Source organism: Myxocyprinus asiaticus, chromosome 35, assembly GCF_019703515.2.
Source record: "Myxocyprinus asiaticus isolate MX2 ecotype Aquarium Trade chromosome 35, UBuf_Myxa_2, whole genome shotgun sequence".
Lineage (NCBI taxonomy): Eukaryota > Metazoa > Chordata > Actinopteri > Cypriniformes > Catostomidae > Myxocyprinus > Myxocyprinus asiaticus.
The window spans coordinates 33,353,433-33,379,311 of NC_059378.1; the positions used below are offsets into that span (position 1 = coordinate 33,353,433).

Here is a 25,879-nt window from a genome sequence, read left to right on the forward strand (position 1 = left end):
TTTTATGTGTTGGTAATGGTAAGATTTGGCTGTGTGCATGTTTGGCGTTTACCTTGATTTTGCGGTCTGGCTGTATGAGATCCAAGGTGCTCAGCTTCCTGCCCATTATTAACTCAGCAGGTGACAATCCGGTGGTGGACTGTGGAGTAATACGATAGCTGAACAATGCTCTGCTCAATTTTGCCTCCGAGGTGTTCCCAGAATTTTTTTTTTTCATGAGCTCTTTAAAGATTTGCACGGCACGCTCTGCCAGCCCGTTTGAAGATGGATGGTAGGGTGAAGAGGTAATATGAGTTATGCCATTTTTAGCCATGAATTCCTTACTGCATTCACTGGTGAAATGCTGTGCATTGAGTGATATAATCATTTCAGGTATTCAGTGTATGCTGAAGCTGTTTCTCAAACAAGCAATGGTGACTGCAGAGTTGGCTGCATTTACTAGATAAACTGGATGAGCGTACACTCTCACTAGAGACATTTTCCCTAAGAATGGTCCGGCATTATCCATATGTAGCCTCCTCCAGGGCTTGTCTGGCCATTCCCACGGGTGTAGAGGAGCACTTGCTGTGACTTTCTGTTTTCTTGACACATGCTGCATGACTTTACCTTCCTCTCAATGTCTGCATCCAGGTTAGGCCACCACAGGTAGGTTCTAGCTAAACTTTTCATTTGTTATTCCTGGATGTGCTTGATGCAGTTGGTCAAGATGCATGTTTCTTACACAATCTGTAATCACCACACAAGCTCCCCATAACACACACCCATCTTGAACATTCTACTCATTCTGTCTTTTTACATAGGGAGCAGACTCAGTTCCATCATCACTGGCTCAGTTACTTGGTCCAGCATTAACACTCGTTCCTCTGATGGTGGACTGGAAGGTCTCCCTGGCAGTGGAAGTTGCCTGAGGACATCAGCATTGCCATTGCCATTGCCATTGAGAAGTACTGCCCATCGCATGATTCTCTGGGATGCCATATGTGGCACTTTTTTCATCTCATTTAACAGACTGATAAGGGATTTATGATCTGTGCAAATTACAAACTTCCTTCCATAAATGTATTTATGGAACTTGTTAACCCCAAATATGATGGCTAATCCTTCCTTATCAAGTTGGGAATAATTCTTCTCAGCGGGTGTGAGGGTGCGAGACACAAATCCAATTGGCTTTTCTATCCCGTCAGGCGATGGAACAGAACAGTGCCAACCCCATAGGGTGATGCGTCACAGGCAAGTACCAGCTCCTGTTGTTCATTGTAATGGACCAGTACCCTATTAGACTGCAACAGTTCTTTTGAACCTAGAAAAGCCTTATCCTGTTGAGGTCCCCATAACCATTGTTCATCTTTCCTCAGTATCTTGTGCAGGGGTGCTAACAGAGTTGACAAGTTAAAAAACCTATTATAGTAGTTTAGGAGACCTAAACAGGCCTTGAGCTCTGTCACTGAAGTAGGTGTCGGGGTATCTCGTACTGCTCGCACTTTTTCTGGTGCTGGATGTATCCTGGCTGCATCCACTCTGTGTCCTAGGAAAGTCACTTCTTTTTCCATGAAGTTGCACTTACTCCTTTTAGTCTCAACCCAGTCTCCTCTAACCTCTGTAACACTTTTTTTTAAGAGTTTTCAGATGGTCCTCATCATCCCTGCCTGTGAGTAAGATGTCTTCCAGATACACTGCCACATTAAGAATTCCCTGCAAAATTCCCCCCACTGTGCACTGAAATATGGCAGGGCTAGAACTGATGACAAAAGGTAATCTGGTATAAGTGAACAGGCCTTTATGAGTGTTAACAGTCACATACTTTTTGGATTCCTCATCTAGCCGTATTTGCTGACAGACATGGCTCATGTCCAGTTTGCTGAACTTGTCTTCACCTGCTAATGATGTTAACATTTCCAATCTAGGAATGGGGTACTTCTCTAAGGAGGACACCTAGTTCACTGTCAGCTTATAATTCCCGCACAACCTTACTGAATTGTCTGGTTTTACTACTGGCACTACGGGTGCCAGTAGTAAAACCCAATCTGAAAACTTGATTGGTTTTATTATTTTGTCCTTTAACAGCCATTCTAGCTCAGCCTCTATTTTCTTTTTTATTGCAAAGGGTACTGACCTGGGTTTAAAGAACCAGGTTGTGGCATCCCCAGCCACATGAATATTGGCGGTAGCCACCTTCAGTGTGCCCAGCTCATCCTTGAAATCCTGTTCATGTTCCATCAGTACTTCCTCCAAGGTATGTATAAGGGTTGCAACAGTATGAGATTTTCATGGTACGATAACCGTCTCAGAAAATATTACGGTTTCACAGTATACAGTAGTACACAATTATTATTATTATTATCATTATTATTATCAGTTACAATGACCCTTATAGGAGTGAAAACAGTTTTTTCTTTTTTTTTTTTTTTTTTTTGGTTGAACAAAAGCTTTATTATAATTGAAACTTGAAACAATTTCTTTTTTTTTTTTTAATGGAAGTATGTGTAAACAAAAGTCTCCCTTTTGAAAATAAATAAAATAAATAGAATAAATAAGAAAGCTAACAGAACTATAATAATAAACCAAATTATAAACATGATAAAAAAATAGCATGTAACTATAACATGTTATATAACTAAAGCATGTTAGTTTACATGTTAGCATAGCATGTTAAATTAACTACTAAATAAAAAATAACATCAGCTGTGTGAGCTTTAAAGTAATGTCCAATGATTATTAATAATTAACATATACTGTAGGTGCGCGACAGCGCAGCCAGACTGCTCCTGTCTGTACCTTTAACTCAGTGGTTCTCAACTGGTTTTGCTTCAGGACCCAGATTTTACATTGGAAATCAAGTGGCGACCCGCCATAGTAAAATCGTAATCTGTATTTAATGTATCCTGGGTTGCATTTCCTTTTATGTTGCATAGTTTTGTTCATGGTTTTCAAGTATAAGGACATGCATCAAATGACATTATTTTTGTTGTTGATATCAACAAAAAAAGCAACTGGAAGTTTTATCTCCCCCTTTTTAAAAATTGAAGACCATATTTACTTATATGAGCCCATTATTATCCCATTTGTTTCCTAATTTTAAATATAATTCAAACAGAACATACATATTATACAGGAGGAAAGGCTCCTCATTACCATGGTTAGGTCAGTGTAGCTAGTCTTAAATAATAGTTATAATAATAACAAATTATATTATTTATGAAAAAAATAAATACTAGCTGAAACACATCTTGAAACTTTACAGTAACTACAACTGCCACTGTTGATATAAAATGAGGTCTAACAGATTCTACCTTTAGATTATTTCATATGAAACTATAACATTTTGTCAAAATATAACAGTTACTTTTACTCATGCAAAATCGTGAAACAATTCTGTAAAGGTGATGATGTATAATGAAAACAAAATCAGCGCATAGCACAGCGTTGCTCTTTTCCTTCTCAGTGCTGTTTGGCATGTCAGGGCTGGCTACTGTTTGAGAGGTTCGACTTGACTTCCTCCATAATGCTTTAAACTAGAAAAGTCTCACTAGAATTGAAATTGGTCACATCAGTTTTGAGGTCTGCGCTCCGCAATATCGAGGGAAGCCTGGTTGTTGCACGCATGCACCAGAGAGAAGAGCAGATCATGATCGCGAACTGGTTCCGTTACACTCGTGCGAAAGTGCAGATGAGAAGCCTTTAGCTGATTGTGAGATTATCATTAAATCTGCCTCGGCATGATTCTTCCATGTTCTTTCCCTGCTGTCCGCGACCCAGTCCGAATAGACCTGCGACCCACTTTTGGTTCGCGACCCACCAGTTGAGAAACACTGCTTTAACTCACACACACTCACTTATGTCAGACCCCCTCGCCTCACTTCTCTCTGACTTTTTCTCTGCTGCATGTGCGTGTGTGGCGCAAGTTGACGTGTCTGACAGGCAGTCGAGGAGGAAAGGAGATGCGCACGCGCAGGTGAGATTCTCCGTCCGGTTGCATTTTTTTTCTCAATACCGTAGATAAGCAAATGTACATGGTATGAAAACCGTCAATTTTCATACCGTGGTATACAGTGAAACCGGTATACCGCTGCAACCCTAGTATATATAGGTCGCTTATCCTGAATTTTGTTCACTGTGTGTAAGTCAAGTTTCAGCCTGTTGATCCAGTCTCGACCCAGCAGGTTTTGTCCCAACCCTTTAACCACCACAACTTGCAATTTCATTGCAGTTTCGTTGTACTGCACTTCCATTTTTGTGGCTCCTAGTATGTCTACCTTTGTCCAGTGTATTCTTTATCATGACAGGATCTTTCTCCTGCTTTGGTGCCTTAGTTTCTGTCCACAGCTCGGCATAGTCTGTCTTTGACATGATTGTTACACTGCAGCCTGTGTCTACTTCGTAGTTCACTGTGCATCCATTTATGTGTAAATGCTGTCTAAGAGGTGGTACCTTGGGAATTTCCATATCCACTTTGTACATTGTGAAAATCTCTTCACTATCCTCCTCTTCCTTTTAGAAATTGGCAGTTTTTGGTCATCTCACTCTCCATATTTTGACTGACTTCCCTGCTGTGGACCACTGCTCATCCTTTTTTGTTTTATATGCCCGTTTAATGTGTCCTTTTCCGCAGTTGTGGCATTTCTCATTTGCATACCTGCACTCACTTGCTACATGGTTTGTTCTGCCATATCTGAAACATTTCATGCTGACTGCTTAGTGCTTTTTAGGACGATTGGCTGCCACTTTGTTTACTTTACATATTGGTTTATTCCATCTTCCCACTTCTTTGTTCAGACTATTCAAAGCTCTGAAGTTTTTTTTTGTTTTGTTTTTTTTTTTTTTTTTGCAGCTTCAATTGCCTGAGCTCTCTTAAGTGCAGATTCAAAAGTTAATCCCATCCTCATCGACATTTGTAAAATCTTGGAACCTAATGGAAGACAGACATGTAAACTGGAACAACTCAACTTTATTACTGCCAACACCAGACATCCAACAGTTGCACTTCTTCACATACGGGCGTCTGCCTTAACACAGTTACTTGCTTCTCCCTTGTGGCTACATGCTATATCACATCATAACAGGTAATGTCGCATTTTCTCCAAGATAATTTAAGCTATGCATCTATATCCACTGATCAGTGGTCATGTCACATTGTGTTTGGACCCGTTTCGTTTTTTGTGAGCATCTGCTATTTAAATATTCTGTTTTATATGAACAAGCAAAAATGTGACAAAAGACACATCTGTTTACATCTAATAAACTTTTCTCAGGTCTTTTACTGTATATATATATATATATGACAATGATTGCTTCACACCTGATATGTGAGTGAAGCAATCATTGTCGTATTCTAATCCAGAACTTTCCAATCTGTATGATGTTTTGACCTTATGTTTGACTGTATGGTGCACAGTAAATAATCATATTTCATAAGTTATGAAAACGGAACACTTCTAATTTGTCAACAGATTAAAAAAGCTCCTATTAAGAGTTGGTTATTTTGCCTAAATGCATAATAAAGATTTTAAGCTTTAAAACAACACCCATTTTGTGTTGGTCAAGCAAGCAGTTATTGATTAATTTGATAAATGTATTCAGCATGGAGCATCAAAATATGCCACAATATTTATTTATGAATATTTAAGCGACTCAAAAGCAAGCATACAGTCTAGGCCTGATTTATTGTATCTCTGCATGGCAGGCAACATCTATAATAAATAATATGTACCTAAATACTACATACTTTTATGAACTCTTTTTTAATTCTTTAATAATAAATAATTTTGAATCCACGAATACCATTGCATTGCATTTGTTTATTTATTAAATTAAGGCATTTTTATCCCAATACAATAGCATTTTGGCTGTGTACTCACAAAACGACACAGGCACACCAATGCAGAACTATAAATGTAAACCAAGGCATTGGCCACTACACAAAGCCTTTGCCGTATGTTCGACGCAGTAGCAGAAATCAGCCTTTAAGATACAGGACCGTGTACTTAAAAGTCCCTGTAAACTGCATGGACATGATTAATGCAGTTTTCTTCCACGTGTTGACGTATTTCCTACTAAAACAAGAAGTTGGGATGGGACATATCGATGAGTTCATCTAATAGGTTTTGTTTTACGTCACAGCCCGGAAAAGCCACAAACATACCACTTTTCCACCAAAATGGTGCTGCTTTTTGTGCCAGAGCCATTGGTTGACTAGGGAAACTGAGAACTGATCACAAAACTGGCCTGCTTTTCTTGAGAGCCAACAATGATGTAACTGACTACAACATAACCAGCCCACAAACAAACACAACAGATCGTGATCTTTGTTTACAGGTTTTAGAAATGTAATATCCAAAATATTTTTTTTTTCTTTTGCATCTTGGTTTTTTGACCTGCTTTTGATTCAACTGAAAGTATGAATAAAGTTCTTTACATTTCACATATATGGTAAACAATATTTTATTGTAGACAGACAGGGAAAATGAAGAGGCTGGAATTTACGAGTCTTGCAACATTGGAAGTATAGTATCGTAATCCAACGGTAACGTTAACAAATTGTCAACATTAAAATTTAGACCATGTTGTTCTGTGTCTGGATGCACCCTGTATGCCTGGATCTCCCTTACAAAAATCAAGAATTCATGGAAAATTTGCCACAAACTTGCCGCAGATTCACCACTGATCATTTTCACATGCAAATTAGCTTTGCGTTAAACTTGAGGCAAATTGTCCATTGTTGCCAAAAGTTTGCTGGAAGTTCACCACTAGCGGTGAAGAGCTGCAAACCTCTGGCCAAACATTTGCAACGAATCACAAGCTCATTTGCATGTGAAAATAACGAGCGGCAAACTTGTGGCAAATTTGCGGCCAGTTTATTTTATTTCCCAGTTTAAGGGAAAATAAATGATTAAATTTCTGAAAAATAAAACACAAACCTGGATTGCAGTAGTAAAGCAAGACGGCTGGATACATACTGTACTAGCAACTGCGTTAGCACACATTTGATCTCTGGTGGTAAGTGAATGAAATTTTTGCCAACTGCCAGTCTGATAGGTAGAAGAGCTGATTAATTCTTTATGGGAACTTACTTTTCGCAAGTCATGTGCTTGCATTGTTAAGAGCTTAGTTGATTATAGGGAGATATCAAAATTTCCTGACTTTTCCACTAAGGAAATAATTGTAACCATCTAAACTATGATACACTGTCATCGCATCTCTCCTTGTGAGAGAGGCACACAGTTGGATAAGTGACTTCAGGTACATGTTTGTTGTCTTTTGTGAAAAGCTGTTGCCTTAAAGACTTAATTAAAGGACCCGTTAATTACATTGTTTATTTTCAGTTTTTGTATTTATCTATTTTAGCTAGACTTAAAAAAAAAAAGTATGCACTAATCATTTTGTTTTGACAGCTTTACAAATGCTGATGTCGGAAATGTTTAGGATCAGACATTTGTAGTAGCATTTTAATTCCTTTGTTATTGTTTACACCACTGAAAGGGTCTATAATAGCAATACTTCATGTGCAGTGTTGTCAGAAAGCAACCTAAGCCTGATCAAGCTTTCCCTCTGTTGGTGGACATCATTTCTTACACATTCGATGCATTAAAAAAACAATTACAAGGAAAATCAAACAAGCAATAAGTAAGCAGGCTGTCATGGATACCATATATACAGCATCATTTGTGTATCTCTTCAGTTAGTCACTTGTTAAGAACCTTTTATTTTATGTACATTGTATCAATAAAACCTTAATTTTCATAAATTAAACTACAAAACATTAGAAACATCACATGAATCTTCCAGCAGTCGACGTTCACTGTGCAATTCCCACTGTTCTGTTTGGCATCCCTGCTTTTTATCTAGTATCTCTGCTCAAAAGTGGTGGTTGTAATGATATTGCCGGTAAGTAAATGCCTCCCACTGTGTCCCAGATCTTACACCCAGTTAAGACCAGTAAACATGTCTCCTGATGTCCTTCCAGAGTGATCAGGTTACTTTAAAATGTGCTTTTCCGAGCTTTCATTGCTTCCCAATGTGGTACACTTAAAAGGAAATCTTCAGCAAAGTATCAACCATCAAAAGTTATTCTAGAGCTTTTATGTCCGACCAATGAAAAGTTTTTGAAACTGTGAACAAAAGTCTTTGTACGCATGAATAGAAGCCTTTCCATAATAATGTAAGCATGAATGCCTTTCCATAATAATGACAGCCTATGACGGCATGTTAAAAAGATGACACCCCTCTCCCCCCATCCTCTGAGATGGGTTGGGTAGATAAGCATGTGGGTTTGAGAGACATTCTATCCTCAATGTGTTCAGCTATTCATTCTGATAATCATCCATCACCCCATGACTGTGCCCACCATTGGCAATGAGGACAGGGCACCAGAGACATACCCCATTCTGTTCAACATTTTAATGGAGTCCTGGGAGCTATCAGATAAGACAGAGACAGAGGTTTGTCTGTTAAGGGGACACAAGTGGGACAAAAGAGACTGGTGATTATGACCGAAATGTAGGGGTTACAAAGTTCTTTTTCAGCTGAATGTGATGCCCGTGATGCCCGCACTGCTCAGGGAAGAACAATGCAGTGACAGCATGCATGCTGTATGTCCTCATTGGGTATGTCATTCTGGAACTTTGTGGCCCTCAGCTGAGAAAAATACAGTAACATACGCAGGGCGCTGGAATGACCTGTAAAGTGGTAGGGGACACAATATAAATCTTATCAGCTTTGCTCATGTATATTAAACATGTGATGTTTGCCAAGTTGGCCTATCTAATTTGTTGTAAGGCATATATTGGTCAGTACACAAAGGGTTAGGTATAGGACTAAGGCTAGGGTCATGGCTAGCCTTACTATCATGGTTACAACTTTCGATAAGATTGATTTTAACATTAGCGCTTAAGCTAAATTTAGGTCTAATATTTGATTTTCAGCCAAAACTGGGGTTCTATTAAATAATACTGTAAAGGCAAAGACCAAAATGAACCTTGTGCGACCCCCGCGTCCACATGTGTGGACGTTGTATTTCGGCTTCGCTATACGAATTGCATAATTTAATTTCATTTAAACTGACTGATCTCAGTTCAGGAGAATCTTCAGCTTTCGGTGAAGGGTTAAACTTTTGTGACCAAAAAACATGGCACTGATCACTGCAGTTGAAACACCAACAAAACTGCATCTGGTAAGATGTCTTTTTTTTTGTAAGTTTTTACACTGAAACATGTCTGAGTCAAAAGATTAGAGTCTCTAATTTCATTCAATAGGTCTATGCCATTTTTAAATTTGAGCAATTTATCGCAAAACGGCACGCTGTTAAACACAATGACAATGTACGTGGACAATATGCTCAGCTTCATTTAATATATTCACTGTGCATTATCACACTGAGAATCAATTTATGCATCCAAAAGCTGGAAAATGTTGATTTCAGTCACTGTATATGGAGTTAGGATGAAAATAAGGTGCATTTCAAACTGTTCTGAGACCAATGCAGACAGACAACTAACTGGAGGTTAAGTCATTCACTAAATAGGGAGCAAGGGAGCATCCTATAGCTCTCTATGCAGCTCTCAAAGTGCAATCAATCCAAATTTAAAGATCTGTTTCAGTCTGCAGATGAGGTTTGGACAACTCAACATGTTTGGCAGACATGGGACAATGGTAATGAGTATATAGATTCAGAATTTATAATGTATAATTTTATTTTAACATGGTTAACTTGGCAGTGATTGGATAATGCTGGCCAATACTTTGAATCAGAATTATTTATGCTAATTTCTGATAACTTGTGCAAATAATATCTGTAATCTTTCATAAACATGAATAACCAACACTTCTGGAAACACAATAAACAATTTACAAAAAAAAAAAAAATCTGACTTTGTATAGCTTGGTATTATTTAAAATTTCACAACTTAATCCACCTGTCCACATATGTGGACATCAATTTTTAGGAAAACTATTTGCTCTAGAATTCTTTTTATTTATGTATTTATTTATTTATTTTGCTTGTTTATTAGGTGCTACTAGTTACAAATCAGAAAGGGAAATGGAAAATGCACACAGCAGTCATGCTCAGGTCTCATAAAGTTAAAGCTAGGGTTATGGTCAGGCTTAGCTTTGGAATGGATTGATTTTAATGTTAGAGTTAAGTCTAAATTGAAGTCGAGCATTTAATTTTAAGCCAGAAAATGGATTACATTCAAAATTGGAGTCATACTGAATGTTATTGTAAAGGCTGACCTAAATTTAGGGTTAGCCTTACATTATAGTTACAGCTTTGGATTTGATTGATTTTAGGCAGAGGCTATTTGCACTAACTGAATGGTCAATAAATAGATGGATGCTAGTTACACTAAATGTATATTGCAACCAAAAGCATCTTTTTTACACTAGTGCAAATAGTGTTAGATGCTATTTGAACCCCAAAGCAAATGGCGGCAGTTACTATTTACACCCCTAATTAAATACTAACACACAGTATAAGGGCATTACTGCAGCATGCTTATTGTGCTTATCTAGAGTCCGACAGACACCCTTCACCAAGCCCTAACCCTAAACTTAACCCTAACCTTAACCCTAAACTTCCCTTACAAAACTTAACCATGGTTGTACCACAGTAACCATAGTATCACCATGGTATTTTGTGGTAAAATCATAGTAACCACAGAAATAAACATGGTTACTATATATTCGCACCATAGTACTGTAGTAATACCATGGTTAACTGCATTAAAACTTCAATATTACTATAGTAAAACAATGGGTAATTTTACCCAGATCAAACCTTTTTCTCAACTCCCAGACCTTCACCGTGACCAAATCACTGTGAGGAAATCAACCTTTAACTCCATTTGTATTAATTATTGTAAGTAGTATTAAAGGAAATATTAAAGATGCACTTAGTACCTTTTGTCTTTGTGTCATCTTGGACTTACACTGACACCTAGCAGCTTGGATGTAGCATCATTTAAAATCAGTAGTTTTCAGTTTCAGATGCCATTGTAGAATTTTTTTTATTCACAGTCAGCCATGATTAATTTAATAATTGAGTGAGTGTCAAATAACAGGACGGTTACTGAATTAAGCAAGTGTAATGTACAGACTAAAACCAGAGTTAAAGCTACAGTTAGGGTTGCCTTACTATTATAGTTACAGCTTTGGATTACATAGAATTTAACATGAGTTAAAGCTAAATTGAACCCCAGCACTTGTTTTTCAGAGTATGGATTATTTCTAAAATTGTGGTTGTAGCGAATATTATTGTGAAGGCTATGACCAAAATTAAAGGTAAATTCAGGGTTACCCTTACTATTATAGTTACCACTTTGGATTGGGTTGATTTTAACATTAGAGTTAAGGATAAATTGAGTTCTTGGCCTTTGAGTTTGAGCCAGAGTTTGAGTCATGTGCAAAATTGGATTCATAATGAATATTGATGTACAGGCTACTACCAAAGTTAAAGCTAGGGCTTGTGTTAGGTTTAGAGTTAGGTTAATGTTACAAGTAATTTGTCTGTCCACTCCACTCTGATGCAACACAATCACAGCAGATCAAAACCTATTTGCTGTTTGATATACAGTAGTATTTGTAGTGGAATAGATATATTGATTTTATTGGTTATGGTTAAGGTATGGTTTTTGGCACTTAAAAATATCTGATAAATGTCCACTTATTAATTGACTATTTACTGATAAAAGACTATTTACAAAATTCCAATGTAACTATTTACCGATTTACTCATAAAAGACAAAATAGTAAATAAATATGCAAAGATTATAATCATGTCAAGCAAATGCTATTAAACTAATATGATCAATTGCAAATTTCATCTTGTATGTAGACAGAAAGAACACTAGGTGTCATTGACGATCTACCAGCTCTACTTAGTGTAAACAGGCATCTCACTTGCTAGAAATATGCTCTGCTGTAGTCCTGAAATCACACTTGCCTCTGACCGGGATTCAAATACAGGTTGGGTCATGTCATGATCATGTGCGTACCTCTTTCCCCTTCTTTCATGTCTACCTCTATTGATGACTAAAAAGAAGAGATTTCCAGTGAATAACTGTAATTTTACAAAGCTATTGTATGTTTCAGAAGACTATGGTTATGGTACTTGTATAGTGCTTTTTTGTACTTCAGTTTCATTTAATTCCATTCTCAGTCCTGTGTCATTCCAATACTCTTCTTAAAAAAAAAAAAAAAAAAATTTAAACCCATCCCAAAAGTCTGTGATCAGAGAGAGAACAACTTCGCTGGCCAAGGAAAAATAATTAACAGTTGAATTACTATAAAATATAGAGCTTTAATTTATTAGTTAGCAACAGCAATAGGGAAAAGAAAATCATTTACATAATTATCACAATAACTTCACCTGTGCATTTAGTCTCAAACTGACGACAAAATAAAAACACCAACATTTCTTAAGACACATTTAAAAAATACCAATAAATTGTACAACCATATTCTCTCGATGTAAAACACTGCTCATAACTGGAGGAAGAAGTCTGCTTTTGGGGCCATGTGGTATTTTGCAGGGAACGTAACAATACCATCAACTGTTGACAAAACAATCATTTTAAGGTGTGGAGGTGCCATCTGTTTTGCACATATAAGATGCACAGAGAAAGACCCCCAGTTCCCCAGCCAACACTGATCTTACGATAAAATATATGAACAGAAAGAACTGCAACATAGCTATCTTTAATTTCGTAATTACAATACCACTACATAATCATGCACACAATGAAAAGCCAGCTTCCCAAGACCTTGAGTAGTTTAAAAACTCAACACTTTACAAAATGCTCTATACAGTGTGAACACATTTTAAAAGTGTAGTATTTTAATGTAGCTTATGTCATATATCAGAATGTGCCTTTGCTAATATTGTAGCCTTCAGCAGTTTGTCTAAATTCATATTCATGCTATGTTTCATACATGGGTGAATCTCATAAAACCTGTCAAGAACATATTTTCATAATCATATTTCACCCAAAAATCTAAATAATAATAATAATAATAATAATAATATTTTGCATAAGTAAATTTAAGCCTTTTTCATGTCAATTTAGATATATTTAAAAAAATATATTTTTTTTTTATTTTTTTTATTTTTTTTGCATTGTGCATAATGACAATCACCCCATTCAAATTAGCATAATGCAACAAAAAAAATCTAATTCTCATTACTGTAATGTAAAAAAATTAATAATAAAAATAAAAATAATAATTGAAATACTCATTTAAAAAGTATTTATTTATATATCATGTTAGTATATGTTTGATACAAATTTGGTAAAAATTAACAAAAGGCTCAAACAATTTACAAAAATATAACGCATTACCGTAACTTGGCATGGAGGCTTAAATTGTATTGTCATGAAATCACAATGCAAAAATATATATATATATATTTATGGTCCTGAAAGCCTTCATTTTCTTCACATAATATATATAGAGAGAGAGAGAGAGAGAGAGAGAGAGAGAGAGAGAGAGAGAGAGAGAGACAGAGAGAGAGAGAGAGAGAGAGAGAGATTTTTTGGGTGGTGAAATGCAACCTGGACATGTTTTCGTGAGATTCACCCAATTATTCATTCTTGAAATGTGACATCATGGCTTTTGATGTGAGATGGATTGTGCTTTTAGTCTTTTCAAAAGTGGCCAAAAATAAACAAAAGCTAACTAAGAGCCCTCAAGCAGCTGTTTTACATTTCTGTCCATTCATGTCACAAAACAATTGTGCCATGACACTTGATTACCTTTAAAAGTTTGTGCAATGAAAACAGATCTGCTGTGCATATAGTGACATCAGGGAAGACAATATGAGCTGGTGTGTCATTGTAACCAGTGAGGGACCAGAATGCACTTGGAAGGGTGGGACTAATAGTGCCTCCTACCTCGCATTTTCCAAATGTCTTTCCATGCATAGAGTCCAAAGGGCAAGGGAATCTTCGGGCCACTCGCACTTCCCTTACCCTTCTCAGATCAACTTAGTTCATAGTCTATGGAGTTTATGTCAATTTACACAATAGTTGTCAATTCCTAAAAGATGAAAATCAGAGATTTATTTTGTTTCATTGTAGTTTTGGCAATAAAAATAATATTACAATAATATTTGCCCATTAGGTACTTATTCATAAAGAGCATTCTTATTTTCTTATTTAAGTACAAAGAAATCCACAGAATGGTACTATATACAACCTACAATAAATACTGTGTGATATCATCTTTATGTGTTAAAAGGGAATTCTGTATGTTTTTTTTTTCGCAAAGTTCAGTTTCAGTTGGTGGATGTTTTTCCTTTTTTCCAGGTTTTCCTCTTTTAGAACTTTTAAGAAAGTCTTTCCTATAAGGACCAGTTGCGGCCAAAATGCATAAACCACTCATGTCTCCTCTTCGTCTCCATGATGTCTACGATTCCGTGGTTTCTTCTGTTCCTTCAGTTCTTTGAGGTCTTTAGCCTTGATGACTCCTGTCAATGGGTCTCCATACTGCCAATAGTCCTGGCAGTACTGGTTTATGAGGCCCATCTCTGGCTGACTGAGGATGTTGAGAAGGTCTTTGTATTGTCCGGTGCTGGGGGTCCAGGTGCTGGACTGGAGTGAAGAGACGACCGGGCGTCCCGTTTCCATCAAGATGTTGTTAACGGCCTGGTTGGTCAGAACCACCAGCTGAAGTTTAACCAAGGTGTGCTTGAAGTTCTTCTCTGTGGCTGTGCAGACATAGATGCCAGAATCTGAGGATTGGAGAGATCGGAGTAGTAAGCCTTGGTCTGTCTTCAACACACGCCCATCGGTGCGAACCTAAAGACACAGAGACAAAAAGACAAGTAGCCAATGATTAATCAGAGCCATAAATTGGAGCTGAAGTATCGCTGAGATTGTGTTTATTTAGGTCATGTCCACACTAATACATTTTTAGTTGAAAGCACATTGATTTTTTTCTACTTTAACACGTGTCATTTACACTGGAACAGGGATTCTCCAACGAAAACGAGACTTTCATCATAAATTTTGTTGCATAGCAACATTATGTTGTTTTAGGGACTAAATTGTCTAGTGGAAGCATGGCATTTAATGTATTTGCTTAAAAAAAATTGATATAAATTTGAGTTCTCAATATTTTTATTATGTAGTAAGCTTTTTATAAAAGTAATAAGGCACTCAAAGTTGTGCTACATTGGCTAAATTCGGAATTGCACTAAAAATTTAGCAGAAGTAGTAAGTGTAGTATGGTGGTATGCAGGGATAGTATGGTAGTATGCACAGGTTAAGTTGGGCCATAACAGTCCTAAACGGCATTCCAGCACCATAATTATAATTTATAATATCAAGTTAAAGCAGAAAAAACTGCTTGATTATAAATCCATTCCATTTCTTGTATGCTCTGGTCCAGTTTTTGTTTGATACATTTTACAAACTCTGTCTCTATTTATCGAGTGTACTTGCTCACAAAACCTTTAAAGGTTATTACATTAAGCTTTACTCCAGTCAGTTGCGGACCCTGGTTGAAATAGCATTCGAGAGTGGCACCGCACTCTAGAGAAGCACGAGACAGCACACCCTCGCATACAGGTGTGTTTCACTTCTCTATTGCTCCGCGGTCCATTTTCTGTTCCAATAGAAATTACGAAATATGCAACCAACTGCACAACAATTTCTGACATCAACTGATATGTAGTAGCAATTTGGCATCTAGGGCACCAGAATCTATTCCACCCGAATCTGCACCACACGATTTTAGAGTTCCCCCACCTCCAAAATTCCAATTTAACCCCTGGTAGTATATAATCAGAGCAAAAGAGATGCCACTATACTTTGTGCCTAACAACATCATTTAGACATAAACATATTCACAATATGGCATGACCTCTCATACATTATTGCTTAATTATAAACTAATGCAATATTGTCCGTTTAGTTTATCTAGTTTTTTTTTTTTTTTTACACTAAAACTCAGGTTTCACATTCTTTTAGTGAAATAAGGCATCAAAGCATTACAATAGGGATGTCCCGATACCATTTTTTTGAGAATGAGTACGAGAAACCAAAAATAATTGATTAATACCTTTTTGGTACTCACCGATTCCAAGTCTGATACCTGTTTTTTTATTTGTTTTTTTCCGAAATTCAGTTTATTTCAATTTTATCATCAAAATGGTGATTAAATAAATGAATTCATTAAGACTTTAATAATATTAAAATATAACAATTAATTTTCAACATAACATTGTATTATTTTTTATCAAATTAAGTGCTTTATACAGAAACTCACAGCACAACCTAAAATACATTATTGGAATTATGTTTTGTCAAATAAAGTGCTGCAAAACAGAGCATCACAGATATGAGATACTGCTTAAATATAATACAATCACTATTGATTTATTATTATTCTAAGTAGTAGTAGTATTATTACAGTAAACATTACATAACTATAGAGAGTAGTGATCTATTTCTGTCATACTTGTTTCCATTTAAATTGAGCTTTTATTTTGGCGGAGCCTTTATTTTGAAGTGTTTGTGTTGCTATGACAGTAGCTTCTCAATCCGGAAAAGCCGGTTGCTACGTGACTCAAAGTGATTAATAAACAGCAAAAAGATGCTGTTTAAAAAAATAAATATGTAGGGCGTTTACCAAACTGCATTTTTGTACCCTTGAAGGGCACTTCAGGAAGGGGATGCCACTCGAATAGTCGTTCCAAAGTAAGAAAATACATTTTTTCCAAGGGCACTTTCACAAGACTTTTAGTGAAGGCTACATTTAAACTGTAATGCCATGCTCTCTTCAGAGTGCCCATATCAGAAGCTCTGTCATTTGTAGTGAGTAGGGCATAGGGATGATCACTCTCTATTGGAATTCACCCATAGTCTGTATGTGCCTTGCTCTACAAAGTGAATTAGCGATCTGCTTGCTGACATCTGCTACAAACAGAGTGCATGATGCTCATGATTGTGTTTTCCAAGTATGAGTTAAGGAGCTCTAAAAGATATGAGAACTATGTGTCTTTATGTCAGCACAACACTGGCTCCGCACTCACACTGAAACGTGCAGCACATGAAAACTATATATTTATCTCAATAAATCGCAGCTTTAGCGGATAAATATTCTCACTAGGATATAACATGATTTTAATTAGTGTGCTGAATGTTTACTTAATGACATTCGTACAGCAGATGGCATCGGATTTTGGTATTGGAGCAGTTTTACGAGCACGAGTTCAAGCACATGAGCGTGGTATCGGATATCCCTACAGTATATCTTGTAGAAAGGATGGATGATTGTTTATTTTCTTTAGAAACCTGGTATAGAAAGAGAGATTGAATTGGAAAAATAAGCTATGATATTATTAACTTCTATTATTGGTCGATCTTGTATAGAATATTGTCAGATACTGTGCATCCGTACTACTTTATCTGCACTTACCTCTCTCCTCCTATCGCTGTTGTCTCGGTGGAGGTGCCATTTGATGGCCGCATGAGGAGATCTGGCCTGGCATTCCAAAAACGTGCTGCTGCCCTCAACCCCATACTGCACTGTTTCCAGCGTGTTCTTATTGACTGGACAGCAAGAACAATATGTCATTACTCACAGACATAAACACAGCATTACAGTGACTTCTGGCTTGCAACTAATACGACATAGCCAGTACAATATGAGAGATGTTGTTCAAACTGCAAAAATGTAAACAAACTAAATGTTGCGACAAAATCAGATCAGAGTAGAATGAAGTTTTCTGTTAACAGTTCATTAGGATTGTGTAAAGACAGCTTTTGCAAATTTTACCTATAAACTACATTTATATAAACAATTTTCACAAATTGATGTCTAAAAGTGATTCAATAAACTGATGATGTTTTATGAATGTGTAATGGAACATGAAATTTATCCCAGAACTTCCCTTAAAGTGGATCTGAGACATTAGCTTACCATTAGAATTGTATCCTCTGCATTGCCGTATGGGGTTTCCGTACTTCACATCCTGTCGTCGACTGCGTCTAAAAGGCAGCCAACATTACAAGATAAGGCTCATTTATTTCTACCTGTCCCTGAGCATATAAATTTGAGAATACACTATACAGCTTAATTTATGTGACAGGTCCTCAGGGTATTTTCTGCGTACATTTCTATTGCTACCAAACCTCAGAATCTCATAACTGCATGTGATTTTGTTGTATTTGTTATTGTTATTATTATAACATTTCAGAAATAGGGAGTACACAATTCCTAGATATGATATAAAGGATTAGTTCACCCAAAAATTTAAATTCAGCCATTCAGTTAAAAATTCAGTGTTGTTATAACCCTAAATGGCTTTCTACACAAAGGAATTGAGAAAAAAATGTTGTGCTCAGTGATGCCATTTAATGGCAGTTTATGGTGAGAAACTCTTCAAGCTTCAAAAGGACACAAACGTATAATTCAGAAGTCTAATAAATTATTCCATGAGACTCATGATTGCTATAAAAGCACACAATAAGGTTTGGTGAGAAACAAACTGAAATCTAATGTATTACTTAGTGAAAATGTTCACTGACCGTTGATTTCCTGTGCCGTTCATGATAGGGCATGAGAGCAACGGTTCACGCAGCCTCCTTGCGACACAGGGGCATTCAAGCGAAAAGCGATTGCAACAACAGAACACAAAACAGCTGCACACAAAACAGAGAACAGAACTAACTAAACATGTCTGAAGAGTTTGTAGTCAAAGAATTTATGCATTTCTATGCCCATCCTTCAGACATGTTTAGTATGTTCTGTTCTCTGTTTTGTCTGCAACTGTGTTGTGTTCTGTTGTCGCTATCGCTGTGGAGGACCTGTTTTTAGATAAAACTAGTTTTCGTGTGAACGCCCCAATGTTGCGAGGGGGCTTCATGAACTGTTGCTCTAGTGCCCTATCATGAACACGCACAGGAGATCAACGGTCAGTGAACATTTTCACTAAATAATACATTAGATTTCAGTTTGTTTCTCACCAAACCTTATTGTGTGCTTTCATAAAAATCACGAGTCTCATGAAACAATGTATTAGACTTCTGAATTATACTTTTGCATTCTTTTGAAGCTTGAAGAGGTAGTCACCATAAACTGCCATTGTATGATATCACTGAGCACAATTGTTTTTCGCAATATATCCCTTTGTGACTTAATTTTCAATTTGGGTGAACTATCCCTTTAATAAGATGATTTTGAATTTGTAGAAATAAGTGTACACATTTGATCTTTAATAGCCACTTGTGATATATTTGTAACATACATTTTAATTTCTGACTTTTTATTTATAACTATCCAATCTACCAAAGTAGCAGGTGATTTAGATATAGTTAGACAAAAATTCACACTTATTGTTTTGCTTGGAATAAATCACATGCGGTCGGATGCATACGGTCTTGTCACACAAGTTGAAATATTTCAATGCAAATCCCTCAAATTCAAGGGAAAATTCCTTTCTGTTTCAAAATGACAGTGCTCCCCAGCACAAACTTAGGTCCGTACAGAAACGGTTTATTCAGATAGGGATCCAGGAAGTTGACTGGTCACAACAAAACTGAAACTGTGAGATATTATCGTTATCGGCCAACATCAGTACAAAGAATGAATAATGCTTCTGGCTACATGGACACAAAATTTCGTCTAATAGACAGCCTTCCCAGAAGCTTGGATGCTCTGACTGTAAATGAAGATCAGATCCATTTGAATGGTTATTATTTTTGGAATGTTATGGCATATTTTGAGAATTTTGATTGGGACACAATACAAGCCGGATTCAAACCAAAACTTCCCACATAAACATCACAACTCAGTTCCGAAAATTTAAAATCAAATGTGATGACTTCAGAACACTATACACACCTAAGGGAAAGTGCAAGATGTTGTTTGATAGAGCGATGACACAACACACACTACTGAGTAAGCATCATTTGAAGTGTTTAGGCATATTTACCTCTTCTGCGATGCCGAGTACCGAGAGCAGGACTTGCCGTCCCAGGCACAGTAAGGGTCCCTGGCCAGGCAACAGTCTGCACATGCCTCACCGTAGACATCACACCTGTGCAGGGCCAGGTGAGTCACGCCTAGATCAGACGCCACATACAGTTGTTGCTATAAATAAAATAAATACATAGCAGATTTGATCAGACATGGTTATGCAGAGCAACAAAGAAAAACTAGATATTTACATTAGAAGAAAATGTGAGTGGTGCTTGCCCATGCAAAAGTCACCAGCACAATGCGAGGAAGTGGTGGGTGGTTGCCATGGTGTTGCTATGTGGATGCTAAGGTGTTCTGAGTGTTTTAGCATGTTGCTATGTAGTTGCTAGGGTAATCAGCATGGTTTACTACTGGCCCAAGTAAACAGAGCACACCCCAACTTAGTCTCTCTATGATATAATGGTTCCTAGATATGGCTCAGGACCCAGGACATTCTAAAACGCTTAGAGAACAAAGCTTAACATGAGTTAATGTACTAAAAAACAACCACCAAACAATGACCAGGAATAATTTATTTTTCCCCTTAACGTAACGTAAAAAGCTTAACGTAAAAATAATCACCCAAAAATTACCTTACCTTTAAGCCATCCCAGATGTGTATGACTTTTTGTCCATACAGTGCAGGTAAACAGGTACCATCATGCTGCTGGCTATTTGATGGTCCAAAAGGCATATTTAGGAAGCGTAAAAGTAATCTACATGACTCCAGTCGATCAATTAATGTCTTCTGAAGCAAACCGATAGGTTGGAGTAAGAAACAAATAGATAATTAAAAATATTGTTGCTTCTGGCCAGCGCTGGATTGCTGTTTGAAATGACCTAACTCTGACATTCGTTCCTCTGTTGTATTCAAAGCGCGCGTTTCAGACTTCTCGCATGAACGCACCATTGCGCTTACGTTAACGTGATTAACGTAATGCGTTGACTGCTGGCAGGAAGCGATTTTTTAAAGTTAATAAAAGTTTTAATTATCTATTTATTTTTTTACACAAACCTATCAATTTGTTTCAGAAGACATTAATTGATAGACTGGAGTCATTTGGATTACTTTTATGCTGCCTAAATATGCCTTTTGGACCGTCAAACAGCCAGCAGCCTGATGGCACCTGTTTACTTGCATTGTATGGACAAACAGAGCTGAAATGTGCTTATAAAAATCTTCACTTTGGTTCTACTGAAGAAGAAAAGTCATACCTTTAAACCATCCCAGATGTGTAAGTAAATCATGAGAGGATTTTTATTTTTGGGTGAACTAACCCTTTAAGCATTTTAGTATGTCCTCGGGCCCTCCCTCAATGTAAGTCTATGGGATTTTTTTTTACCGTTTTGTAGTCGGCCAGGTGAAATCGTACATCTGATCACTTATAAAAGTAAGAGTACACCAACAAGAATCTTGATTCGAGGTATCATTCATGTCTGTGGCACAAACAGTATGGGATGGTCATTGCTACTACTTTTTTTCTCTCTTTGATTATAAAAGTTAACGGTGATAAATTATCTCCTTCTAAAACCCCTTTGGAAAAAAAGGAGAACCCTACTGTCTTGTCTCTATTGGCATGAAGTAAAGATACATGCAGGTCTGTGCAGGTTTTAAACTGCAAATTCAATTTGCTCTGATAATGCAGCTATTTTTAAATTTTTTTTAGTGTTTGGACACTTATGCACAGTTCTGTTTTTAGCATCAGCTGTTTTGAATCAGTAATTCTGGCAGAGCACTGAGCTTAAATCATGGCCTAGTAATGATGTCATCCCACATCTGCCTACAATCCTAATCATGATGAAAGTCAAAACCCTTATTGAATTTTACGTTTTTCCTCCAATACGCCTATGAAATTGTTATTCCCATTTGGAAGAGGCATATGAATTATGGGGGTAAATTTTAGACAGATAGCAGTTACATCTAGCACAAGGATGCTGTGTTTTTTTATCCTCTTTATTGGTTCAAGTATTCCTAAAGACACAAATGTTTCTGAACCATGTTATCATGTTTAGTGAATAGCTAATTCTTACCCGTTTTGAAGAAATCTTCATAGTAGTGATAGGAGTAGGGACCTGACAAAGAAACAAGGAGACTTTGTTATGCTCGGCTCTAAAATTAAAAGTTCATTAACAAACTACCAATAGGGATAATTTACAGTCAGCCGGTCATTATCACAGATTAAACCCAGGCAGGGTGACCAGGATCCTAAAAAGGTCTAATATAACCCTGAAGAGGTTTATTTTATGATAATAACTGGCAATAATAAAGCTTATTACAAGGCTACTTATCCAACTAAATAAATAAATGGCTATGAAATATTAATATTGAGGTCTAATTATAGTAATTTGCACTGTAGGTGTGTAAGAAAGAAAATGTGGAGTCATACAAGAGACATGAAACTAGCACAGTGTTATGTTGGAAATCAGTTGTTCTCAACTGCACTTCACATTAAGTACTTTTTAGCAGACATCCCCCCGCAATGCAACTTACAGTGCTATACATTTTTATCAATATGGGAATTCCCTGAGAATCAAACCCATGACCTTGGCGGTATGTTTACTTTTTTACACAGGAACACTGTGAAAGAGCCATGTAATAATAAAAGTCAGTCTGCAACAGAGGACTCCCAGAGCGTAGATCTCACCTTAAAGACCTCCACTTCTTCCAACACAAGTTCCTCTGTCTGCAGGTCATCTTTAGGCAGGACAATCACTTTATGCACCGTACCTCTGTCTGTGGACCAATAAAAGCTAGATTATTAACTGTGCCAACACTTTAAATGTTGCAACTAGGTTTATAGTTACAAGAATCAAACATAATAAATTGGCTCTTTCCAACTGCACACCACAACATGGGTGTCTTTGACCCAAAAAAATTCAATGCACCACGATAATCCTCAAACTTTGACTATGTTGTCTTTGCCATTTTCCCAGGTCTTTTGTTTTTGCATCTTATGACCTGATAAAATCACAGCTATTATATTTCACTGAACGCAGAAACACATTTATCTCCATCTCCACTCGAGTCACTCTTTATACTATTTACACTCTTCACATTTTCCATCCACCATCCCTTCCTTTTAAAATCCCTCTTTTGTCTTTTGTTTTTACAGCTTTTTACAGCATTCTCATCTTTCAGCTTTGCTGTACCCTGTCAAGCCCCATCTCTGCTGGAACACTGAGGTATTTCAGTGGCTGCACCCGACCGAAAGGCATGTTTAAGTGTGTTCGTTGCATTCCTCCGTAGCCGGAGATTTATCGTGACCGGAGCAATACATCTATTGTAGATGTATGAATGCAGTCAAGTGACAGTAGCTGAAAGCTAGGGATGTTCCTGTGAGGTGCTGGAAGTGTAAAGGGGAATGCAGAGTTGAACTAAAAACCCATTAGTGTCCTGGACTCAGAAGGCATGAAAAACAGACATAAAGGGCACAAATTATGTCATTTTGACTCTTAAAACATTAAAAGAGGTTAGAAAAGGAGACAAACATGAGAGTTACTGAATGGGAGAGAGAGAGAGAGAGAGAGAGAGATGGATTCTCATTCAGTGACTTTCTGGCCTTAAGGTGTAGCTTTTAAAGGGTTTTTTTTTATCAAGAACAGAAAGATGGAACAGAACAGCCCTTTTTGTGTTTGACATTCATCTAAGTATGGTCAGTTGCTTTTCACCCATTCTGATAAATGTTACAGTAGACTGAGAAGAATTTATCCTACAGTAGTTTCAAAAAAGTGGCTTGATGAAGGATAATAGTGATGTCTTTTTTAAACAGAGATGAGATTACTTTTACTTTACCTTAACTACAGCCATGATAAACCTAGTTAAACTTCTATGCAATACACTTTACAATAAAGGTTGTATGCGTTAAAAGTAGTTAACACAATATTTAATGTGAACTAACAATAAACAATTTTTAACAGCATTTATTTATCGTCATTAATGTTAATTTCTACTAATACCAACAGTATATTTTTAACAGGAGAGCAAAACTAATACATTTCTAATCCTAAATTGTGTACTTTAACATTAGGTTATGCATTATGAACTAACATGAACCAACAATGAACAACAGTATATTTTTAAACATAACCTTAGACATGATTGTGAATGACAAATAAAATATAAAAAAGTAACAAATTATTGTTCATTGTTAGTTCATGAAATGTAATTACCTAATGATACTTAAAGGTGCACTCAGTAATTTTTTCCTCATTAAAAAAGTTTAACTCCTGAAGACATGAATTGTAATTTTGCAATATGTAGGAAATCATGACCACTCCCATTAAAATGAAGACTCCAGTCATATCAGTAACCTTATAAAATCTATTTTATTCTTAATGGAGAGGGTCCACACATGGGGGCTACCATTTTAGAATCACATGACCAGCCGAATACTACTCGCTTAATCACAGAAACCATCCTGTTATTTGACACTTTCACTCACTGATTCAAGTAATCATGGCTGACTGTGAGTACTAAAGTTCTACAATGGCATCTGAAACTGAAAACTACTGATTTTAAATGATGCTGCATCCAAGCTGCTAGGTGTCAGTGTAAGTCCAAGATGACACAATGACAAAAGTTACTGAGTGCACCTTTAATGCTAATGTTTATGCATAATATAGAGCCTTATTTTAAAGTGTAACCAATGCATCTCATTTGAAGATTATTGACATTTTAGTCACACAAGCCCATAATATAGTATATGAACAGGACCCACTTTATATTAGGTGTCTTTAGCTACTATGTACTTAAGCATTTGTTATAATGTACTTATTATTTACATATGTGTTGTTTCATTGTACTTACATTTAAAGTACCTGCATTTAATTGTATCTGTAGTTCCACGGTTAACCTTACCCCTAATCTGAACCCTAACCTTAAACCTACCCTTACATCAACCTCAGTAGCAGCAAATGTGAATCTTGTGAGAATTTTGAAGAACAACAAATAGTTACACAATATGTACATTGTATTGTGTGTATATTAATGTTAGTACATAGTATTTAAAGACACCTAATATAATGTGGGACCATTGAACTTTTGAAACAGCTGCTGCTGTGTATACTGGTTTAGAGGAGTAGACATTAGTAGCCGAAATGTTCCAGTAATTATGTAGGTTTGTGCAAGATGTGGTTGCTTATTAGGAATGTTAAGAGTTGTCATTTATAATTAATAGAGGTAAGATTTCTGTTTATAATTCTTATAGTTAAGTCTTAAGTTTGTTGTTTTATGTTAAATTTTGGTGTTACATTTAAAGTTAACCTTGATGAGAGGTAGTGTTTCTAAGACCCTGTTTTAGTTTAAGTTTCTCTTACTGAATGTGAGCGCAACATTAAAAGAGACATCATAAGAGAAGATCTTAGCACTATGAGTATCTGGAGAAGGAAGATTCCCAATGGCTAATCTTCCATCATGGATGCCCAATGTGAAAATATACAAATGTATAAACATGTATAAATTAGGATAGTTTACAGACTCACCTGTACCCAGGAAGAGCACCTCGTAGTTGCCGTCAGCCGCAGTCACTTGGTCCACTGTGATGGTGGTGAACTCGTAGTCCACGTTGGTCCTGACAACCAGGGGGCGCTTGTGCACTGGATACACAGCGTTGTACATGGTGGGATGGTTCCTCATGAAGTTGATGACCTCATCGGGGTAGTCCTTCGTGGACTTCATGTTAGGGGTGAAAGTCCCACCAGGACACTGACAAAGATAGAGGGATAGTAAGGACTGAAATCACCCAATCAGATTTCTGTACTCTCCAAATGTAGTTACTCTATACTTTGCAAATGTAGTTACTCTCCTTATGAAGTTATTTAATAGTCCCATATTGTATATAAACTACTGTTGTGGTTTCTCTACACTCTCATAATGTATTTACTCTATAATATCATAATGTAGTATCACTGAAGGCTAACCATA

The 25,879-nt window shown here is 36.7% G+C and overlaps 1 protein-coding gene across 2 annotated transcripts in view; it reads right to left on the minus strand.

The window, feature by feature from the left end:
• Window positions 1–12,272: 12,272 nt before the first annotated feature.
• The window catches only part of sema3fb (sema domain, immunoglobulin domain (Ig), short basic domain, secreted, (semaphorin) 3Fb), a 139,654-nt gene continuing 126,047 nt past the window's right edge, over window positions 12,273–25,879 (minus strand). For both annotated transcript variants that reach the window (XM_051673473.1, XM_051673472.1), the window contains 7 exons: window positions 25,438–25,660; window positions 22,602–22,690; window positions 21,988–22,029; window positions 19,931–20,088; window positions 17,917–17,984; window positions 17,413–17,546; window positions 12,273–14,789 (listed from right to left, as the gene is read on the minus strand). In XM_051673473.1, coding sequence (XP_051529433.1) covers window positions 14,370–14,789; window positions 17,413–17,546; window positions 17,917–17,984; window positions 19,931–20,088; window positions 21,988–22,029; window positions 22,602–22,690; window positions 25,438–25,660 — 1,134 coding nt within the window. In that variant the 3' untranslated portion in view covers window positions 12,273–14,369. The remainder of the gene's footprint in view (window positions 14,790–17,412; window positions 17,547–17,916; window positions 17,985–19,930; window positions 20,089–21,987; window positions 22,030–22,601; window positions 22,691–25,437; window positions 25,661–25,879) is intronic.